A 20,852-nucleotide genomic window follows, 5' to 3' on the forward strand; every position below is an offset into this window, starting at 1 on the left:
CTATTAAATGGATGAAAGATTATCCATTGCCTACTTAATTATTTTTAGTACAGCAATGTAAATCTGTTAGAAATGTTTGTGCTAAACATAAATTGTGTGAACTTTGACAGTGTGCTAATAGCTTATAATTTTATCTTGGAAAACCTGCCATCTGTATGTAAATATAAGGAAAATGAGTACACTTGCTCCTATCCAATAATGCAACTCAGTTCATGCATTTTGACAATTGCTCTATTGCAAATTTATTATATTTTCTCATGAAGATTTTTTTATTTCCCTCTTTATTTAGCCTTTTCTCTTTGCTGACTTCCCATCCTTTGAGTGATGTGTACAGCTTTTGCTTCTTGGAAGTCAGAGGAAATGGAGAGATAGAATTGATGTAAAAGATTGGTAGAATAAGACCGAGATGAGGGTTGCTGGAGCTGACTCAGCTGACACAGACTGATAGATACATGAATATAAAGAATGGTGTATGTTGTTGAATATTCTTGAACTTCAAGGCCAAAATTTGTCCTTCTTTAAACACTGGGAAGTTGAGTAACTGTTAACTGTTGTAAAAACTCATTCATAAGGGGCAAAAGGAGCTTTTGAATAATTACACAGATGAAAATACAGAATGGTTCTGTTTCTCCTGATTCAGGCAAAGGAGCAACCCTACAGTTTCCAGGAACTTGTTTTCCATGTTTTGAGCTTGAGGAGTCTATTCTGGATTTCATATCCCAAGTTGTCACAGGTACACCTGAGATAGAGAAGCAAACTGTGAGCCCATACCAACTTCACTGACAGTAGCAGCAGAAACACTTATTTTGGCATTGTGCTGTATCACTAAGATCCTACCTCATAAGCAGACTCCCAGGTGGCTTTTATGAACACTTCTAACATTTTTGTGTTGTAACTGTGGATGCCCCATCCCTGGAAGTGCTCAAGGCCAGGCTGGATGGGGCTCTGAGCAACCTGGTCTAGTGAAAGATATCCCTGCCTATGGCAGGGGACTTGGAACGAGATGATCTTTAAGGTCCCTTCCAGTCCAAAGCATTCTATGATTTTATGATTTGCTTGCTGCTGTGTAAGCACAGCTGCTCAGCAGCTGAATGAAATACCAGCTAAAAGAAATAGTACTTGAAAATTTTAGTTAGAGTCATAGATGTGCATCCAAAATGTTAATGGCATCTGCACAATGAACACTGCTATCTAACTCCTGAATGATCAATGGTAATCTTCCGAAGTAATTTATTTGTGCTACATGTTATTTTTGTTATCACCACGTTTTCTGTTATACCATATAAATAGCAATTACTATTCTGAACATTGCACTGTATTTTCTGTTGCAGTTTCATTTTTACAAATGCCACATCCTTCTCAAAGTGTTCACCTTGGAACAGAAAATGCTTTATAGTTACTGTCTTGTCAGATGGTAGCATTTTCAATTCCTTTTGTGTGGGTTTCCTTTTGTAAACTGTGTTGGCATCAATATGTAAATTGTGGGACTGTGGAAAAAATATGAATATGACACTGATGTCTCCCACAGCGATGCTGGTTAGTGTCTTTTTTAGCAGATTTATTTTAAAAAGAAAAGTCCAATTAAAATTTAAAAAAAAAAAAAGAAGTTGACCTATCAACTTTGCAGTTGTTGCCACAATTCGATGTTGGGGAGGGAACTGCAGAGCCACTCATAGTAATTATTCTAAATTAGACCAATTACGAACATCAAAAATTGCCTGAAGTGGAGCAGTTAGTTTTTGTTGGTGGAATATGTAGACTTAAGGAGAAGACAATTAGGAAGGTGGTTCCCTCAAGGTTTTTAGGTTGAAAAGAGATGATCTTCCCCTGTCTGTCTGTTACAAAGAAAATGTTCTGTGTCTGATTTGTTTTTGTTGTGCCTGCCTTAACAAAAGAAAGATTTGACATGTCCTAGTTTAATTATCTCCTGAAGCAGCATATTTATCCAGAAAAGCAAATTCTGCTCCTGTACAGCAAAGCTGGTGCAGAGATGCTGCTTAATAGGTGGAGAAAGTGCTGTCCAGTATGCTGGACAGGGAAGCATGATCCCCAGCAGCACCACCACTGTCCAGCACAATTCCAACTGCTCTGATATAAACAGGCATTCTGGCAGAATTACTCGTGTTTCCCACATCACACTCCACAGATACTGCTTGAGGTGGATTTTAGAAAAAGGCTCCTCTTTCAGGGGAGCAAACATGAGTGATTAAGTTATTTGTATCACAGTACAACTAAAACATCCTAAGGCAAACAGTAACTCCTCCTGCAAATTCTTGCTCTTGAACTTAACAAAATATAATTCTTCATTCAAGAAAAGAGTATGATTTACACAGACATGTCATGAGAAGGAAAAAGGAAAATTATTACAATTTTGAGGCTAGGTAGGAAGACAATAATTTGTTGTCTAAATTATTTTTTTTAAATACAAGCTACTACTTTGTACACTGTAGAAATGCTTTTAATATTTTCTGATTGAGACAGAGAAGTATTGTAAGTTTTCTCTTACAGTCAAGTTCCATTTCCTTATAGTTGTTTGGAAATTTGCAGGAATTTAACTGAGGTTTACAGGCCAATTGAATGAACAAAACACTGGTTCTTAATCCACACTTTTGAACTACTTTTGAACTTTAGAAAGCAAAGGAGAACAATCCTTAAGAGAGTATAAGGCTGCAAAGAGGTGGTTGGGGAGCTTGAGGCAACCTGAGGCCTCAGTGATAAATCTTCATCCAAGAGATACACATTTTAGATCTATTTTCTTAAATCTTTGCTGTAACTCTGCATGGCCATCTTAATGTTATTAAATGCCACAGTGTTAGTGCCAGAGGCAAGCTAATAAATCTAGGTTAGATCCCTGCTTTTGTCTTAAATCATACAGATGCTATTGTGAATAGTTGACACGTTTTCCTTGATCCTGCTTGGAGCAACAGACAGCTGAACTGATTCAAATACTTTTAAGCAGACATTTCATCATTTTCCAGAGCTTTGGGTTGGAATTCATTCCCACTTTCAGTCTGTCTAAAATTTGCTTAATTTCACAGGGAAAAACAGGGTCCTCTGTTTTTCTTAAGGGTTTTTTCCCTTTTTTTTCCTGGAAAATTTCTTTCAGAGTTATGTGATCCCTAACTTGTAGTGCCATTTTTTCAATAACATCTATACTTACCATCTCTAATTGATTAATGCATCCTACTGTAGATTTTGATTCACATTAGGACTGTCCTATAGAAATATTTTTTCCTGTAGAATTGCTGAAGCTAATTCTGACTGCCACCTAGAGAAAGCTTCTTATCGTTGCTTTGATATGTAGTCCTCAGATTTTTTTCCAAAACTTTTTTTTCTTTAAATCTGGTACCATGACAGGTACAATCTCCAGGTGTATTACAGATGCATCACACATGGTGACTGCATAAAACATTATGGTGAAATGCAAGAACTTTTACATTCTTGCACATTTTCACATACGGGACCTCAGAATATAATCCAGTGCTTGTAAGGTCTAGGTAAGTGGAGAACCATTACTAGAGACAAAATGTGCATGTCCATCTGACTAAAAAATTATCTGCTTTCACTTAGCATGGTTTTATTATTGCTATTACCAGGACAAAACCAGTTGTGAGTGCTCCATCATGTCAATTTGTGTGTGTGTGTGTGTGTGTGTGTGTACATGTAAATGTATCTAAAGACCAAACAAATGTATTTTATTTAAGGGTTTTGGCAGGATATGAGCACATTAAGTCAGAAATAATACAGTAAAGAAGCACAATTACCCATTCAGGTCATTCAGTTACTCAAAACCAGTCACTGAAGTTGCTGTGACATAAAGCCTGACCTTCTGGCTCTTGGTGAGAGCCAGGGCTGCAAAAGGTCCAGTGCTGTCCTGCAAATCAAGTCTGGTCAAGGAGCAGAACATGGTGGCTCTGCCAGTTCCCTCGCCTTTCGCTCTTGTTTTTGCACTGATGACTCCATCTCAAAATGTGGTGGTAGTTTGCTTGTGTGTTGTTTCTTACTGAGAGCCTTTCTGTCAGCTTAGAAGAAATGTGTGCAGTGGGCCCTGGTCCATTGTCTATGGATTTTCCTTCTCCATCACCACTGACAGTGGTTCCCACCGTGTAAGCCGTATTCTGGGAACTTCTTGTACTCCTTTCCCTTATTGCTCATGTCTAGGGCATCTTACTACATCTTCCCTCTCAATGTGTCCAGGTCCCACAGAATGCAGTAATCCCAGAAATAATTTTCTTTTTGGCCTTCCCTAAGTGCCTGGGAGATGGTTCACCTGCTCTGTACAGGGGTGACCTTCTTTGAAGCAAGTCCTGTGTTTGGCCCTTGCCGTTTATCAAACATTTCACCCAACATGCACAGGTAATGCTTCCAGTGATGAATTTAGAGCTTGGCTCTCTCACCCATTTAGCTTCTTTTGGCACAACTAACAGCATCTTCATTTCTGTGCTCTCTCTTCTTCTCTGCAAAGCATTTACACGCTCTGTACTCCCAAGTTCCTCAGAGAGACCTGCTTCCAAAGCAGTCCAGCCAGCAATCACTGAGGTGTGTTAACTTGGGCACAAGTTTAAAATGTCAAACCACTTTATTTTCTAATGAAATATTTAATGGAATATTCAGGCTACTCTTTGAGCAGCTGTAGTCCTAGAAATCTTTATTGTTGTTGTAGTTGTTTGGTTTTCTGTTGAGAAAAAGATATTTTTCATGGACAACACAAGATAAGCTACATACAACCTATGGAGTGTTTGTGTGTTTGTGAGGGGCTTTTCTACATAAAGCTTCACTTTAGTTTAAAAAATAAAAGGTATTCAGAAAAATCTTTCCAGAAAGCTGCTATTTCTAGCAACCTTTCTCAGCTGAAAATAAAACCATTCGAAACACTGTTTTAGAATTCTTTAAGCATGTTTAAATGATTTTCATTCCTTTAAACACTTTTGATTAGTAAACCTGCAATTTTTAAATAAATTATTTCCTTTTTTTTTTAAAATAAGACACTTCACATAAACCCAAATTAAGTCTGTCTTTACTTTTAAAGGCATGTGAAAAGACTGTTTCAATTTCCCTAAAATAAAATACTTTTTTTTAAATCTGAAATTGCTACTGCAACCAAGATCTCATTTTTGCTCGACTTTATTTTTTTTTCTAGTTATCTGTCTTATTATTTGGAAAACTCCTCCACACTTATGACACTTATGACGATAATTACTTAAAAGAATAATATTTGAAAAAGAAATCTCTGTGCTGAAATGCTTTGAATATTTGTGTTTTCTTTCCAGTGTGTTCTTAACAAAACTCCTTTCATCATCTTTCTTAGTATCAATGTACCCATGGCTGCATGTGATCCTCCTTTTTTTTTTTTCCCCATGTGGTCATCAGGTTCTTAGCTCTGTGAATTAATGTGATGTAGAGATGCTACTGATGATGCTTTTTTGTTGGCACAGTAACATGTTCTGAACATAGCTGAAAGAGCTACGTAACACCTATCAGCTGCCTAAATGTTAGCACAAGAAAACTAAAATATCAAGACTACAACAACAACAAAAAAAAAGCTCAGCATGAAATGCCTGTAATACACTTCCTTTTTAAGCATTAGAGCCTGTTTGTCATTAGTCACTATCAGTTTAGCAATGTAGCTATCACATTTTCAGTTAAAGAGAAACATCTGTCTACACCTGTGTATCATTTGTCTATAGAAAATGAGTCCCAGTGCGTTTGTATAAAATCATATTGCTTTTTTGGGGGGTTGCTGCTTGGCTGGTATTGGAAAAATTAGCATCAATGAAGTTATTGGAGAGAGTAAAGTGCAAAACAGATGAGTGGAAGAAGATTTTTGTCCTGTGTAGAACTTCTTTAAGCCAGCTGGCTCTCCCTCTCCACAGAGACTGAATAGAGAGGCAGGTGCACATGGTGTTCTTCCAAGGTGACATAGTGGCAATTATGTGCATGTAACAAAAAGGGAGTGCAAGTGACTGGATTTCAAGTTTAAAAAAAAATTGGTGGCAAGTGTTGACCCAAAAGAGAGGAATCTGTGTGTTGTCCTGTGGTAGTCATGGTCTTAGAACTGCACAGTGTCCTGAAGGTGTGTGAGAGAGTTTTTCCTTTTGCAGGCTGTAGGAATAGTGAGAAGAGAAGGAAAGATAGTGACTGTAAAGATGTTATTAAGGGTGTTAAACACCTCTGAGGATTCTCAGAGAACAAAGCAGAAATATCAGGAGGCTACATGGGGGTTTGCATTTTGTTTCCCTTAACTACTGGTGTTCAGATATTGATCAGTGGAATAAAGTTATTGAGCAGCTGGGAACACCCTGTCCAGAGTTCATGAAGAAGCTGCAGCCAACAGTACGGAACTACGTTGAGAACAGACCCAAGTACGCCGGCCTCACTTTCCCCAAACTTTTTCCAGACTCTCTCTTCCCAGCGGACTCGGAACACAACAAACTCAAAGGTATGTCTGACAAAGGGATGTGGTTCATGTGCAACAGCTGCAGTGCAATGAAGGGCTTTCCCAGTTTTTCTTCTCTCTAGTTGCACTCCTTTTAATGCAGTTAGTTGCAGACCAGTGACTGCACGGGTTTTGTTCAGCTGAGGGGCAAGCTTTGGAAAAGATCTTTGGAGATGCTGGTGCTTGGGCAGCCAAGGGAACATAACCACTGATGCATTGAGGATATTCCCATGGTGGTTCCGTGTGATGATCCTGTGGTACAAGGAATTGAGGTGTTCCTTTACTCTTATTCTTCAACTTGCAACACAAAGGAACAATAGAACTTTGATTGGGAGATCTCAGCACTTGAACTGTTTTGTTTTAGGTGAAAAATACCAGTTCAGCCAAATACCTGCCTCATAGCTCTACCTTTACTAGAAAATACAAAGATATTGCCAACATCAGCCAAAATTATGTAGCTGAGGTTTAATATCCACTGGGTTGGATTTCTTCTTTTGAAGAAATCTTGTGGGTCACTTAAGATACATGAAGTAGAAAACTGACTTAATTACAGTGTAACTAGATATCCCCTGTAGAAGAAAAGTTGCCACAATTTTAATCATACACTGAAGTCTTTTTTCACTTGAACAGGGCATTGACCTTTCAACGGGAAAGAGTGATTACCGTGTGTTTAGCCCACAGCCCTGGAGCCCCTGCAGACTTGTGTTGTGTATTGGCTCTGCACCACTCCAGTCCTTGGAGCCACTCACCACGGTGGCATCTAATGGTTTTCAATTGCTTGCAATTTGCATGTCATTACACGACCCAGAATTTTCTTCCAGTTAAAAACTGCTTCATAGCCAAGCTGCTGTCTTGGCTCTGGGAGTAAAGGGAAAGGTCTGAGCAGATGATTTCAGATACACAGAATTTTATACTCCTACTACAACAAAATTGAATAATGGAATTTTCCTGGATTTGCAGCTAATGAATAGAAATGACTGACAAACAGTGCTGTTATCTTTTGGATGCAGAAAGCACATACATTTGAGCATCCTGAATGCCAGTTTTTAAGATATAGCCACGGAGCAAGAAACAGTGCATTAAAAATCCCCTATTTGTGCAGCATTGTATCATCCCATGCACTGTCCAAATATTTCATCATAATGTAATGTTAATGGTTTAATTAGATACTCACCCATGTATGATGAGATACCTAATAATATTTTTGCACTTACTGCTATTTGCAATTTTTTTCTTTTCATTGTCTTTTTCACTTACACAGCAAACAAATTTGAGCATCCAAGAGTTTAGAACACTACATGGATAATAAGAATAGAAATATGTGTTGTTATAACTTTTTCATGTGGTTCAAGAAGCTATTTTATATTATATTTTTTACAAACTTCAAATAATAAAAATCCACTTGGGTAGTATAAAGCTGAGTCTGTGGCCTGATAGGCACAATGGGATATATTACCAGGTAAAATAAATCAATGCTGCAATGTAAAATTCAATGTGTATATATATATGTATATGTAGATATGTAGCTGAGGATGATGTGCCCTGCTGATTTAAACTTCATTATGCAGGACAAACAAGACTCTAGCAGTTCCAAAACACTTCCATGCCACTGTGGTGCCAAGGCTACAGATTTGAAATTATTGCTTCTAAGGGGATGCCTTAAGATTAGCCTAGTATCTATGCCTCATTGAAATGTTTAATGCCTCACAGCAGGTTAGGTGAAAAACTTTAAAACATCCAGAGAAGTGTGGATGTTTTTCTGAGCCAGGCTAAGAGTGCCTGTAAGTTTCAGGCTTTGACTTAGTAATGCCGTGATTTTAGACTTCTTTATGTGAACTTTTGTACTCTAATCCTAGTAATGATCACAGATATATCAAGCACGTTTTTCTTGGGTTTATTACTCAGCCCTCTGCATGGAATCTGCACACATGTAAAATCTCACTGAAGCTTGTTAGGGGGCTTATGATTTTGGCACCTTTCTAATGAATCTGACCTAAAATGATTACTGAAGAGCCCTCGCTATGAGAAGGCAAGGGAGCAGAAGCACATACACAAAGAATCTCTAAAAGGGTTGTGCCACTGCTATTTTCCTACCCTTATTAACCCTCTGGAGGCAGCAGCTGTTTTGTACTAATGCTGTGTTTCTCTGCTTTCCTTGTTCCAGCCAGCCAAGCCAGGGACCTCTTATCAAAGATGCTGGTCATTGATCCAGCCAAGAGGATATCAGTAGATGAAGCCTTACAGCATCCATACATTAATGTCTGGTACGACCCAGCAGAGGTGGAGGCGGTAAGTAGGCAGCACTCCTTCCCTCAGAATGCTAAACACAAATATGATTCAGGGATTCCTGCTGCTTTACAGCAGCACGATAACGAGCATCCTTTTAAGAAACAATGCTGGGACTGTGGTGGTCTGGAGATTGATGTGAAATGAGATCTGTAGGGATCTCTCTTTATTAGATTAACTGATAATAGGTGGGAGGAACAAAAGCTCTTCAAGCATATGAAGCCATTTTCTGCTTTCTTCTAGAAAGGATTTTGAACCCTTTCTAGCTCACCTTTCTAGCTATAGAACTCAATCTGGCAAAAGATACTATCTTTCTTTCCAAACCTTTCCCTGTGGAAGACAGCAAACATCACTTTTTCTGTTTGTGTTCAAGGGTATATGTAGAGAGGAGGAGAATTAAGCAAAACAATAGTTGGGATTCTGAAAAAAAAAAAAAAAATCCTGAAGTAAGGATTCAGAAAAATCTTAGCAAAGCATAAATTCTTCTGTAAAATGAAGCGGGGGCTCATGTGTTTTCCTGGGCTATGGTTCAATGTACAGTATCATGTACACTGTGTGCAAACAGAAATGGATTTTTTCTTGTAATCCTGTCACACTCTAAACACCTCTCTGTATACTTTGGTGAGGCTGGTGTTAACAAGGATAAGTGCAATCTGTCAGCACTTCAGTGACGTGGTATGGTATAAGGGGTATAGGTGTAAGTTCAGAGAGGTGCTCTGTAATACTGTATGAAATGTATGAAAACAGGTTTAGAAATCTTGCTTAGCCACCATAGGAAACTAAGATCTTGTAAAATAAAATCACTGCTGTTTAGTGATATGCTCCAATTCAGTCGTGCTCTTGGAAGTGCAGTAAACTTCAAAAGTAAATGGAATGCTCCAACCCCCATAAAATTTCCAGCACATGGGATTTTTTCAGAAACTTTATAAGCTTTATATGGCTTAGTTTTCCAGTCTCATTTTCAGAGGGAAAATTAAATTGGAAGACTTTCTTTTTGTGATGAACAACTTATTAAAATATAAATATCCAGCTGTTCATGCTGACACACCCTCAGTGGTTAGCTATGAATCGCTTACTAATTATTTTCTGGAGAAAACTTACCAAAAAAAATACTTGTGGGAGATTGGTGATTTTCTGTTCTTGCTCAGAAGAGTGTTCTCCAGCAACTACTCCACTGAGATACCTGCCCTGTTACAGTTGCAGAAGCTCCCCATGGGCAATGGGGAAATAATTGTCTCGTGTATTTTTGTTAGATCGTGACAAATTTATAGCAGGGGTGGGAGTTAGTAGGCATCTAAAAACATCCAACAAATTAGCTGTTTGAGAGGTAGATACTTTTGCTCATTCACTTAGTAATCTGACTCTGTGAATTTGTCTATACTGAACAAAACCACAGAAGTTATAATAGGGCTCACCTGAACAAAGAAGTAGTATTTGAAGGACATTTCAAAGCCTAAAAATGGCTATGTGGCTCATTAATGTTAGATTTGCAGCATGATGGGGCTCTGTGAAGCAGCTCTGCTTTTTCACAGACTGCCCTGCAAATGTGCAGCCAGGGAACCTGACAAGAAAGCAATGGGAAAATTAGAGACAGAGTTGTCCTCGGTGACTTGCATAGCGCTTAACTTCCCACTACTTTTCCTGGTTTCCCCACTGGGATTTAGAAGCTTGCAGTGTGTTGCATCTGCCTATGTTCACTGCACTCTTTTTTCTGGTAACACTTGATAAGCCCTTTTACACAGACTGAAGTCCTTCATCATGTAGCTAAAGGTTCAGTAGTGGGATGTTTTGGGGTTTTAAGTTCTCCTCCCATATTGTAACATGTGACAGTGTTCCTCCCACTATCAGTAATCCCGTACAGTACGGATAACACAGAAATTAGGATACAGAGGTAATAAACAGGATGACATTTTCAGCCAGTATAGTACTGGGGAGGGGGAGTTAGGTAACTTCTGCTGTCTAGTTAGATTCCTCCTTCTCCCCAGTAAATGGCTTCATCAAAAGCAGCCAGGCATCTGTTGTACAGTGTCCATTTCCTTCAGAAGCACAAGAGGACAGCTATCTGAAAGCATTTAATGTGACAGGAATTTTGAAGTGAGCTGTTGCAATGTCATTAAATGTCAGTGTGTGCTGGAGAAGATGATGAAGAGCACTGAAGCCAGCTCAGGGAATAAGCAGAGAATTTGGTGTCAAAGTTTAACCTGGAGGTAGCAATTCTCTGTGTCTGCCCAGATTTACAGCATTATAAATGTGAGGGAAACAGGTAAAACAGTCCTACCCAGTTAAAAAGCAGACTAGTGAGACAGTTACAGTCCCTTTTTATAAGTCTATTATGGTCTTTCAGAGACTGTGTGGGGACAATAAAACTATTATGTCTCATTCTAATGGGCAAACACTGTGCACAAATGAGAAGTGGTAGGAATGCAATACCCTTTCCCCCACAGTGTGTCCCAGCGTTAAACTCTTCTGGGTGGCCCTAAATGCCAAGTGTGGTTCCCTGACACGGAGAGGAAGACGAGCTGTTATTAGATGTGGGACTAGCTGCTCACCATCCGCGGGAGGTTACTCAAACCGTGCCGTGGCTCTGCCACAGAACTTCTGCGTGAAACAAACCACAGCCAAGGCCCTCAGCAGCTCTGAAACAGTCGTCACTCTCACAGCTAGAAACTGGCCTTGCGCAGCTTTTGAGCTTACCTGTGGATTTGGGACTTAGAGGGAATTCTTATGTCTAACATAGGTAGTTTGCCAGGTTCTTTTAAGCATACACAGCTTGCCACAGTGTCTCTGATAAGAAAGTCACAGTGTTAGGTTCTCCAGAGCATACACCACTGCTCTGAAATTATTTTGAATAGCATTACAGTTAAGATAATTTCTGTATTCAGCCAAGGACAACTAAAATATCTGTTTTGAAAAAAATACAGATAATGTATGGCTTGGGTTGTGTGGAATTCCCAAGATTTTAGGAACTGTTAAAATCTGTTATCAATCTTCACACCTAATTTAAATGTGGGGAAACAAGAGTTCACATATTATTTACTAATATTACATGGGAAATCTATTGTAAAATCAGAATAGTAACTTGTAGACCTTACTTCTCTGTTTTATTCTTCAGTTCAAGACTCTTCCCTGGAAGCTTTATGCAGAGACGATCTCAGATCCACTTTTAAACAAATATTATGTTTATTACTTTCATGTTAGGGTATTTGCCTATATAACAGCATTTGGACTATTATATAAATAAATGGCACACATGATACCTTTTCTCCCTCATATTGCTCTTATTCTATTTTTAGGAAAGAAGAGTTTTCCAGTATCTCTTGCCTCTACATGCAGACTACCCTGTTTATTGTAGATAATCTCAGTATCTCCCTGATGATATATTAGTTTCTCTGTTTTCCTGTCTGAAAATGCCGTGCTTGAGACTGTTTTCAATTACACAGCTGCTTTTTTTTTTTGAAGCTGCTATACATTCTCATCCTTCATTGAGACAATTTATGAAAAAATCCCAAATATGATGTTTAATTTTTCGTATCTATCCTAATGCTTATGCCCGTTCACAGCTCACTGGGTTTTATCCCAAAATGATCAAATTGTGAACAAAATGGATTCCTAGACATGTTCTTTGGCACAGTAAAGTTCTTCCTTTTGTTATTGATATATTTGAAGAAACCCTTCATGTCCTATTGGATTCCCTTTTTGAACCTTTTGAACATATGTGTGACCTCATATTGATTCCTACTTGGGAAAACTTGTTCCATTTCATGGGAACAAATCTAGTAGCCAAATTTGCTGTAGATTATTATATGAAATTTTCTGTTAACTGGTTTCAAAATTTGTCTTGGACTTTCCTGTACCTGCAGTTACTGTTTGTTATCTGATATATGCCATCCATTAGAAGAGATATTTCTGTGAAACAGAAAGATCAGGTGTCAAAAATATTCCTTTTAAGTATTCTCTGTGTTGACAGAATTTGACAGCAGTGATAAATTTTGTGGGGTTTTATTCACTGTTGCGCACACAGCTTTCATTCTTGGTCTTAATTTCATAGGATTTATACTTCACTGCAGTATTTCTGCATCTAGGACCATCCACAGGGGGCTGAGTTGTGAATTATCGTTCATTTTTCTGTGCATGCCAATCTATGTGTTACCTTCTATTAATGTGATGCTGTTTCCAGTGTTGCTAATGAAAAGAACTTGGTTTATGGTTCTCAGTCTGAAGTCCAGATTAGAAACCGCTGCTGTATTGTCTTAGCCCCATATAAACTATCTATGACCAGCTGTTAAATACAATTTGTTTAAATTAAATTCAAGGTTCATAGTTTGTCAGAAGAAAAATAACCCAAAAAATCACCTACCTCTTCTTTTACCTGTGAGTGCTAAGCATCCATTTTGATGGAGAACCACTTTGGAGAGCTCTGTGGCCTTGGCAAACACACTTCAAAGAAGGTGTCACCTTCACTACATGACAAAAGCAAGGCTGTCAGGTTGTGCATCTTTTCTGGTGTTCTTTTCTCTTGCTCAGCTCTCTGTATATAGATGTTGTATCGAAAGTCTTCGATGGGTTGCCACATTTTTTAGCACTCAGTTACAGGGCTTGGTTTTCTGCTTAGAGATTGATGATGTGCATCTGCTGTCTCACAAAGGAAAGTGTGCAGCTCTGCTTTCTGCACAGGCACAGATACTTCCTCTAGTCAACAACATCTATCCATTTATAGCTGATTGATTATGGAAGCTGAACACAGCTTCTACAAAAATCTTTGTTAATGTCAGTGAGGAGGAGTGGTTAGAGAAGAAAGAGGCATTTCTTTTCTTCTTTTTCTTTTTTGAACCAAACTTAATCTTTTTCCAGCTTGCTTGTTGTATCTGCAAGCTGTTCAGTCATCTGTGTGTAGCTGAGTAATCTTGACTCCTGCTGCATGGCATCCTTACGGTCCAGCTGTTCAGAAACAGCTCAGTCTACAGTTTCATTGATGCACATTATGTGTGGAGTTTTCCAAAAGCCTCTGCAGAAACTCCAAGGAACAAACGGGTCCAGAGTCATCTCTTCTTCCATATCCATAGCTGAGACCAACCTAGCCCACTGTGGAATCCCTTGGCAATACAGGGTGTAATTCCAAGCACTTTGTAGATAAAGAGATGCCAGACCTCCGGCGACAAGTACGCTGGTGTGCTTGGGCTCGCACTGCAAAAATAAATATATAAATGGTGTCAGTAACACAATTTAGGTTGTAGCAAAACAGCAAGGAATTTTTATATTCACTTGTTATGAGGATCTAAGCTATTTACCAAAATGTTTAACCTCACACCATTAATTTTTGCAGCCTCCCATCCCTCTTTCATCTGCATTATCCTGCTAATTCTATCCTGCCTTGTTGTGCCGCTCCACAACTGCTGCTCCAGACTGCAATTTCGGGAACAGATGCAGACTCAGGCCTTGCTCTGCCAAGCTTTCTAAAAACAGCTCATCCCAAGGTCTCCACTGTGCTGGCACTAGCTCTGCAGAGGCAGGGACAGAGATGGCAGGATTTGCTCAAGTGTGAGCTTCAGCCCATTCCCTTTGCTTTCTAGCAGTGGCATACAAACCAATCTGTGTTGCTCTGGGAAAGTGAAAATACATCAGCTTCAACACATGTTTTGCTTTTTTCTCTAGTGAAAAGCTTCCCCTCCCTGGATATTAGAATGCTATTTAACAAATCCAGTAGTCTTCTGCTGTTTTTCTGACCACATAAACCTCCCGTCTTTTGTGTATTTTGCTTTTTGGTTTGGTTTTTGATTGGTTTTCATTATTTGTTTGTTTGATTTGCCCTTTTTTTTTTTTTTTTCAGAAAGAGATCCCTGTGGATATTTTCTGTTGGTTTTTTTGGTAATTATGTTCAATGAATGTTACATTTAATGCAAGAATATTTTGAAAATCAATTTGTAAAATGGAAAAGCCAAGACCCATTGAAACAACAAGAGGTTTTTTAGTATCTACAAGAAAAAACATAATTCATTCCTTAGCTTCCACATCCAAAAATAGATTCTATTCTTTGTTATTGTTGCCAGTGCAACTGCTTACAAATCAATCTGGTTTGGGGAGAAAATGGCTGCCTTAAACTGTAGCTAGATGCTGCCACCCATAGGATTGATCCACACCCTGCCTTGATTTCATGCTAGTTGAACTCTCCACTTTTTCTGAGACCTACAGAATCGCAAAATCAAGTAGGTTGGAAAAGATCTTGGAGATCATCAGGTCCAGCCTATGACCTAACACCTCCGTATCAGCTAAACCATGGCATTGAGTGCCACATCCAGTCTTTTTTTAAACACCTAAACAAAGTAAACCATGTAACTCTCAGTTGGCATGTGCAGTATGAAGGATTTATAAGAAAGTCCGTAAACACTGCAGCTACATCCACATGGAAAGTTAATAATTACGAACTCAGTCATTTTAAGATGTTTGATTTAGTCAGTTTTAGCTTTGCACTAAGACTGACATCAGGTGCCCAGGAGGACGTGGGAATGGCAGCTGCTCTGATTGCTCCATTGCTGTCACAATACTTGTGTATTATCTTTAAAAACCTCCCTTCCTCCCTCTAATTTTAGCAATTGGTTTAAAAAAAACCCCACAAAACAAACAAGTTAGCAGAAAAGGGGTGGTCAGCCTGGAGGGGATTACAATGTTCTTGATAACGGTGTATTAAGCTTTATGGTTCTCATTAGGATTAATGAGAATGGTGGGCAAATAAATTCTTGAAATAGTTTTGCTATTCTCAGCTCATTTCTGTGCCTTGAATCAGTGAAAAGATGAGGGCTCAGGGAATTTTGGTGGGAAAGCTTCACTTCTCCCAGTGTGAAGTGCTGGCCTGGCCTCTCAGTAGAGCTCCATTCAACTATGCTCTGCACAGGCTTTAGAGGTTACAGATCCTGCCTCTATGAAGAGCAGGGATATAGTCCTGTCACTGTCCTGCTGAATGTTTGTTACCCTTGGCTCTCTCATGCCTGCCAAGAGCTGTGTTTATAGCTGTTGGTTCTGCTAACTCACAAGTAAAAGCCTGCAGTGCAAACACTGGTAGAGCAGTAGAATGCTGTGCAGGTGCAGCTTCTGGCACCCTGCAGTGTGCAAGGGACAGTTTGGTTGCTCTCCATTATTTGACTCCATAGGAAAACAAGAGCTTGGTAATGAGCAGGATTATTCTGGGCTCTGTCCCTGGAAAATGCCTTTGCTTCCAGAATGTGTTAATCCAGGCAATGATTACTGCTGATTTTCTTGTTGCCTATTAGCAAATTACCCCAGCTTAAGATGCAGCTGAAATAAATTAGAATAGAAATAAGCAAAAGATTCTGTGGTTGTGTGAATTGAGAACAGGTATGTGCCTCTGACCACTTGTTCCTTTTGATTCTGCAATTTGTGTTTGGGAAGTAGTGAAGGAATCTATCCTCTTATTTCTGTCTGGGAAAAATACAAGTTTTTCTATGGAAGGTATAAAAAGAGTATTTATACTTGGTAGAAGGAATTTTACCCCCACCTATGCTTTTTGTTGGCCTCTCCCCGAAGCTTTTAGAAAGAAAAGTACTTTCAGGCTATTCTTGTCCAACTTGGTTTGCCTGTTTCCTTTGCACCTGGCAGAGAAGAGGTGGTTCTCTCACTGTGATTCAGCTGCAGCTCAGCCAAATGCCTCCCCTGCTGCTCCTGCAAATTCCTAGCCCCCTAATTTCCTTGACTTGGCTGGCTTTTTCTGCTTTTCCCAGTAGGAAATGCATGCTCCACAGCTGGCTGAGTGGCTAAGCAGGAGCCCAGCAGGCTCAACTGGAGGAGTGGAGCTTACTTATCACACCCCACTGGTCAGTGGTGAGGATCACCTGTACTCTTGTAGCATCCACCTCTCTGACAATACCGTCAGCAGGAACACAGAATCCCTAAAGAGGTTGCACTGATCTTGGTGGCATCAAGATCTGCTGGAAAGGACTGAGAAGCGTTGTTATGATGAATAAGAGAACAGCTGCAATGGTCTGGGACTCAGACTCTTACAGGGTTATGTCTTACTTTGCTGATATAACAAAACCTCTGGTACCCCTGCTGAGCCCTCACACTCACTTTAACTCATGGCATGTGTTTTTCCCCAGCACCTTCTCAGGTATGAGACTTGGCAACCTATGACTTCACCTAATTCCCTTATATTTAGCCCTGATACAGATGTCACTCTGAGGAAGCTTCCCTTCTTTCCAGTGGACTTGTCCAGTTCGGCTATCATGTCATTTTCCTGATCCATATCATGTCACTGAGCTATTACTTTTTTAGTTGTATTTGTAGCATGCAAATGGCTTAATGGAATGATGGAGTTAGAGTCCTGAGAGAAAATTTCTAAATTCTTAGTGATTCAAGAAAACAGCTTGGCACATGTGCATTTAATAGGAGGATGTTTTGAAAGGGACATGTCCACAAGTTGAAAGTCAGAGGAAATACATATGAGCTAGAAAAGTGTTATGGATCTTGTTTCCATCTTCATTAGATAGTCTTACCTCAGATGCTGGAGCTCCTTGGTAGAAGGAAGGAAGGGGGAGTCTTCTGCCTTTCCTGGCTGCTGTATTTGACAGCCAACAGCAGGAGAGGCAATGAACACATGGCTTAGTTGCCCAATGACAGCAGGTGTTCAGGCTCCGGAAACTCTAGGTGCCTTTGTTTCAGTAAATTCCAGGATCTGCCAGTTCTGTGACATTCCCATCAACTAAAAGAAACACAATTTAGAAAACAAAACAAAACAAAAAAAAAACCCCCAACAACAACAAAAAACAACAACAACAAAACCACCAAGAAATCTTTCTGTCCAAAGTTACTTAAACATACTGGAAAATCCAGGAATTTGGAATATGGATTAGAAACTGTGGCAGGGAGACTTACTTAAAAATAAGAGTTATTTTGGGAAGTCTGTATAGCAGCAAATCTAACGAGCAACTTAAAAATCAATATGTTAATATTACTACTAATTAATCAAGACTGGTATTTGCTTGGTATTCTGACATTACTTCTCTGCTGGTGCAAATGATTTGTGTGTGGAGTTTCTGGGCTCAGTACAAGCACAATGACATTGTTGACCTGGGTTTTATTTCAACTGCAGCTATGCCTCCTGTTTAAGAAAGGAAAACAGAGAAGAATGTTTATTTCTTCTACAAAAAGAGTTGACTTCTGGAAGTGTTAATTCCTTTAATATTCAAATGTGCTTCATTTGTTTTTGCAGGTACAGGATCGACTGTAAAGAGGGAGAAGAGAAATTATCTATTAATTAATTACTCCTAATTATTTACAATATAAGAGAAAATGGGCTAAAGAGCTTTGTTTCTTTCCTGCAGCCTCCTCCTCAGATATACGATAAACAGCTGGATGAAAGGGAACATACAATCGAGGAATGGAAAGGTAATTGCAGTTTAGAATCACATGGGAAGGGGCATTTTAGTGGCAAAATAGCAAAAACATAGCAAAAATATAGAAAATGTTCTGAGGGCTATCATTATCTACATAGGTTTGTGTTAACACAGGAGGTGTGGATTCCAGTGCTTCACGGCAATCTGAGGATATCATCTGGAGAACAGAATACTGTTCAGCAGGGCAATGCATCAGAATTTTAGCCACAGTAAAAGCAGCTCTATTACTGTGCTGCTTCTCCTCTAGATAGTGCAGCACTAAACAATTCTTGTGCTCTGGTTGAATCCCATTTGTCTCAATTCAGCTCCAAAAGGAGATGAGAGGAGGGGAATGGAAGAGGGAAGTCTTAGGCAGGTAGAGCTGGGGCAGGGCTGCAGCACTGTGTGGTAGTTGCTTTGTTCCTGATCACAGGCACTGGCCCCTGTCAGTAACTGTCACAATTCTCTCTTCCAGAACTCATCTACAAAGAAGTAATGAATTCTGAAGAAAAGACTAAAAATGGCGTAGTAAAAGGACAGCCTTCTCCTTCAGGTACTCAGCCCCATTGAATAACTTTGATGTGTGTTCTGTACTGGCAAAGAGAGAATAGAGATTGCTGAAGCACTTAAGCTACACTTGCAGTTATGTAGGCCAATTAAGAAGTTTTTATGAAACCCAGTGCTTCTGATGGGTTGACCTTTAATAATTGCACTCCAGTGTCATGGTAATACTTAAGAAATGGTCTTCTTGCTATTTGAGAGATAGTTGTCCTGGTATTGTCTGTGATTACAGATTATATTCCTGTGAGTGCAGAGGTTTCTCTCACACTAACATTTTCATACTGCTTATGGGTGGATAACTGAACCAATACTTTGCTAGTTGAAATAAGCAAAATTGGTGATGTTAACACATATTAATCTGTTGGACACACAACGCTGCACACCTGCCCCCCAACCCAGCCCCATGTAGGTGTCTGGTACTAATCTGGTAGTCTATCGTCTCAGAAGTCCAAGCACATTAGAACAGCTAGCTGACAAGGTTTGATGACACTTCAGTGAGAAGGGTCTCAACCACTGACTCTTAAAGTCCTGTCACCAAAAAAATCACAAATAACTTTTTCTGAGGAAAATTCACATCAGCAGTCTTTTCACAGGAATGCAAACTGTGACTGCTGACATATAGAAATACTTGTGAAGGTACACTTTCACTGGAAGACTTGAAGTGCCCAGATTTTGAGTACAGTGTTCCAGCAGTATTTATGGGTAAAACTGCCTTTCCTCAAACTATAATCATTTAACTCAGTGTTCTCTGTATATTTTCAGAGATTTTTTTTTTTTTTTTGTGTTCTTATTTCTCGCTGCTGAGCTAAGGTAATGTACAAGAATGCATCACTAGTAACTGACAGGACAAGGGGAAACACAGCAGCAATGGAGGAAGGTAATAAAGTGCTGGGTGGTGATAGTGGAGCATGAGCCCTGCACCTGGATTTTGACATGGATGAAGTAATACTTTGGAAACAATTCACTGTGTTCTTGCCAAGTAGCAGACAAAGTAAAGAGCTTGCAGATTTAATTTACCAAACTACAGTGCCACCACTGAAAAGAAATCTGGGGCCCTAAAAATTATCTGATAAATCCTCATTCCTAAATTTTTCTCCCTTGCAGAATTGTGTTTGCAGGCTGATTTATGATCAAGAAACACTGTAGTTGCTTGTTTCAGGAATTAAGTGCCATGGGATTTCTTTATGTATTTCATATTCTGGCTTTGCTATGTGGAAGTTTTTTATTGTTTATGTAAAACATTTTCAAACATACAGAATTGTCATTTTTTTACCCGTATTTCTTCTGCTGTTTCCCTTTGACTGCTTTTTGAATGTAAGGCACCAACAAGTTCAGCAGTTATTTAAAAACTGCTCTTAGATGAGGCTGTTTCATGGAACAGTAGATTTCCTGTTTTCCTTCACTTTGTATGCCTGATTTAAATCTTCAGCTGAATGAAATACTGGAAGAAAGAGGTAAAACACCAGTTCTGAGCATAAGGAAAATGAGAGAGACTCTACACACACGACTCATTGGCTGGTGTTCTTGGCAAGAATTCAGAAAGCTGAGATTTAGTGCTCTATCAATAATCATAGCAAGCTGGAGATTAGTTTCCACGATTACTTGATCAGAGTTTTGAGCGAGACTGCTGAAGCTGACAGCACAAGGGATAATAATTGCCCATTGACAGAGTCACTTAGAGTGCCAGTGTCTTGCTGACTTCGGCAAGGGAAGACATGCAGGCAATCAGTGTGATTGATAAAGCAAGCTTCGTTTATTGGTAATACAAAGGCACTTACATAGTGTGAGTATACATGCTTGTCAGTTCTTGATTGGTTTAAACTTATGAAAGCGCATTCTTGTTTCTACATAATTGCGTTAGATAAAAGACTACATTGGCAAGCTTCTACTATTTATGTTTTAACTTGAGAAATCAAAGTTCTTCCTCCCCTCTCATGGTCAGTACATCTTATCAGCACAGGACTGTACCTCCTTAAAACTCCCTTTTGGTTCTCAGGCTTGTTTCTCATGCAGGCATTTTCTCATGCAGGCATTTTCTCACGCAGGCATTTGCTTGTACAGCTCTTTTATTGATCTGTGCCCTACAGCTCTATCAATGATCCATGTCCCTGATCCTCTAACCATTCTTCAACACCAGTGTATCAGGGTGTCAATCTCTTGTTGCGTGAAGAATTGGTTAGTACAAC

General features: G+C 39.3%; 1 protein-coding gene across 9 annotated transcripts in view; it reads left to right on the forward strand.

Annotated features, from left to right (window-relative positions):
• MAPK10 (mitogen-activated protein kinase 10) overlaps positions 1-20,852 on the forward strand; it is a 148,484-nt gene that overhangs the window by 117,032 nt on the left and 10,600 nt on the right. For all 9 annotated transcript variants that reach the window (XM_048305345.1, XM_048305346.1, XM_048305349.1 and 6 more), the window contains 4 exons: positions 6,257-6,439; positions 8,601-8,725; positions 18,055-18,118; positions 18,581-18,658. In XM_048305345.1, coding sequence (XP_048161302.1) covers positions 6,257-6,439; positions 8,601-8,725; positions 18,055-18,118; positions 18,581-18,658 — 450 coding nt within the window. The remainder of the gene's footprint in view (positions 1-6,256; positions 6,440-8,600; positions 8,726-18,054; positions 18,119-18,580; positions 18,659-20,852) is intronic.

The sequence above is a fragment of the Corvus hawaiiensis genome, chromosome 5 (genome assembly GCF_020740725.1).
Source record: "Corvus hawaiiensis isolate bCorHaw1 chromosome 5, bCorHaw1.pri.cur, whole genome shotgun sequence".
Taxonomy (NCBI): Eukaryota; Metazoa; Chordata; class Aves; order Passeriformes; family Corvidae; genus Corvus; species Corvus hawaiiensis.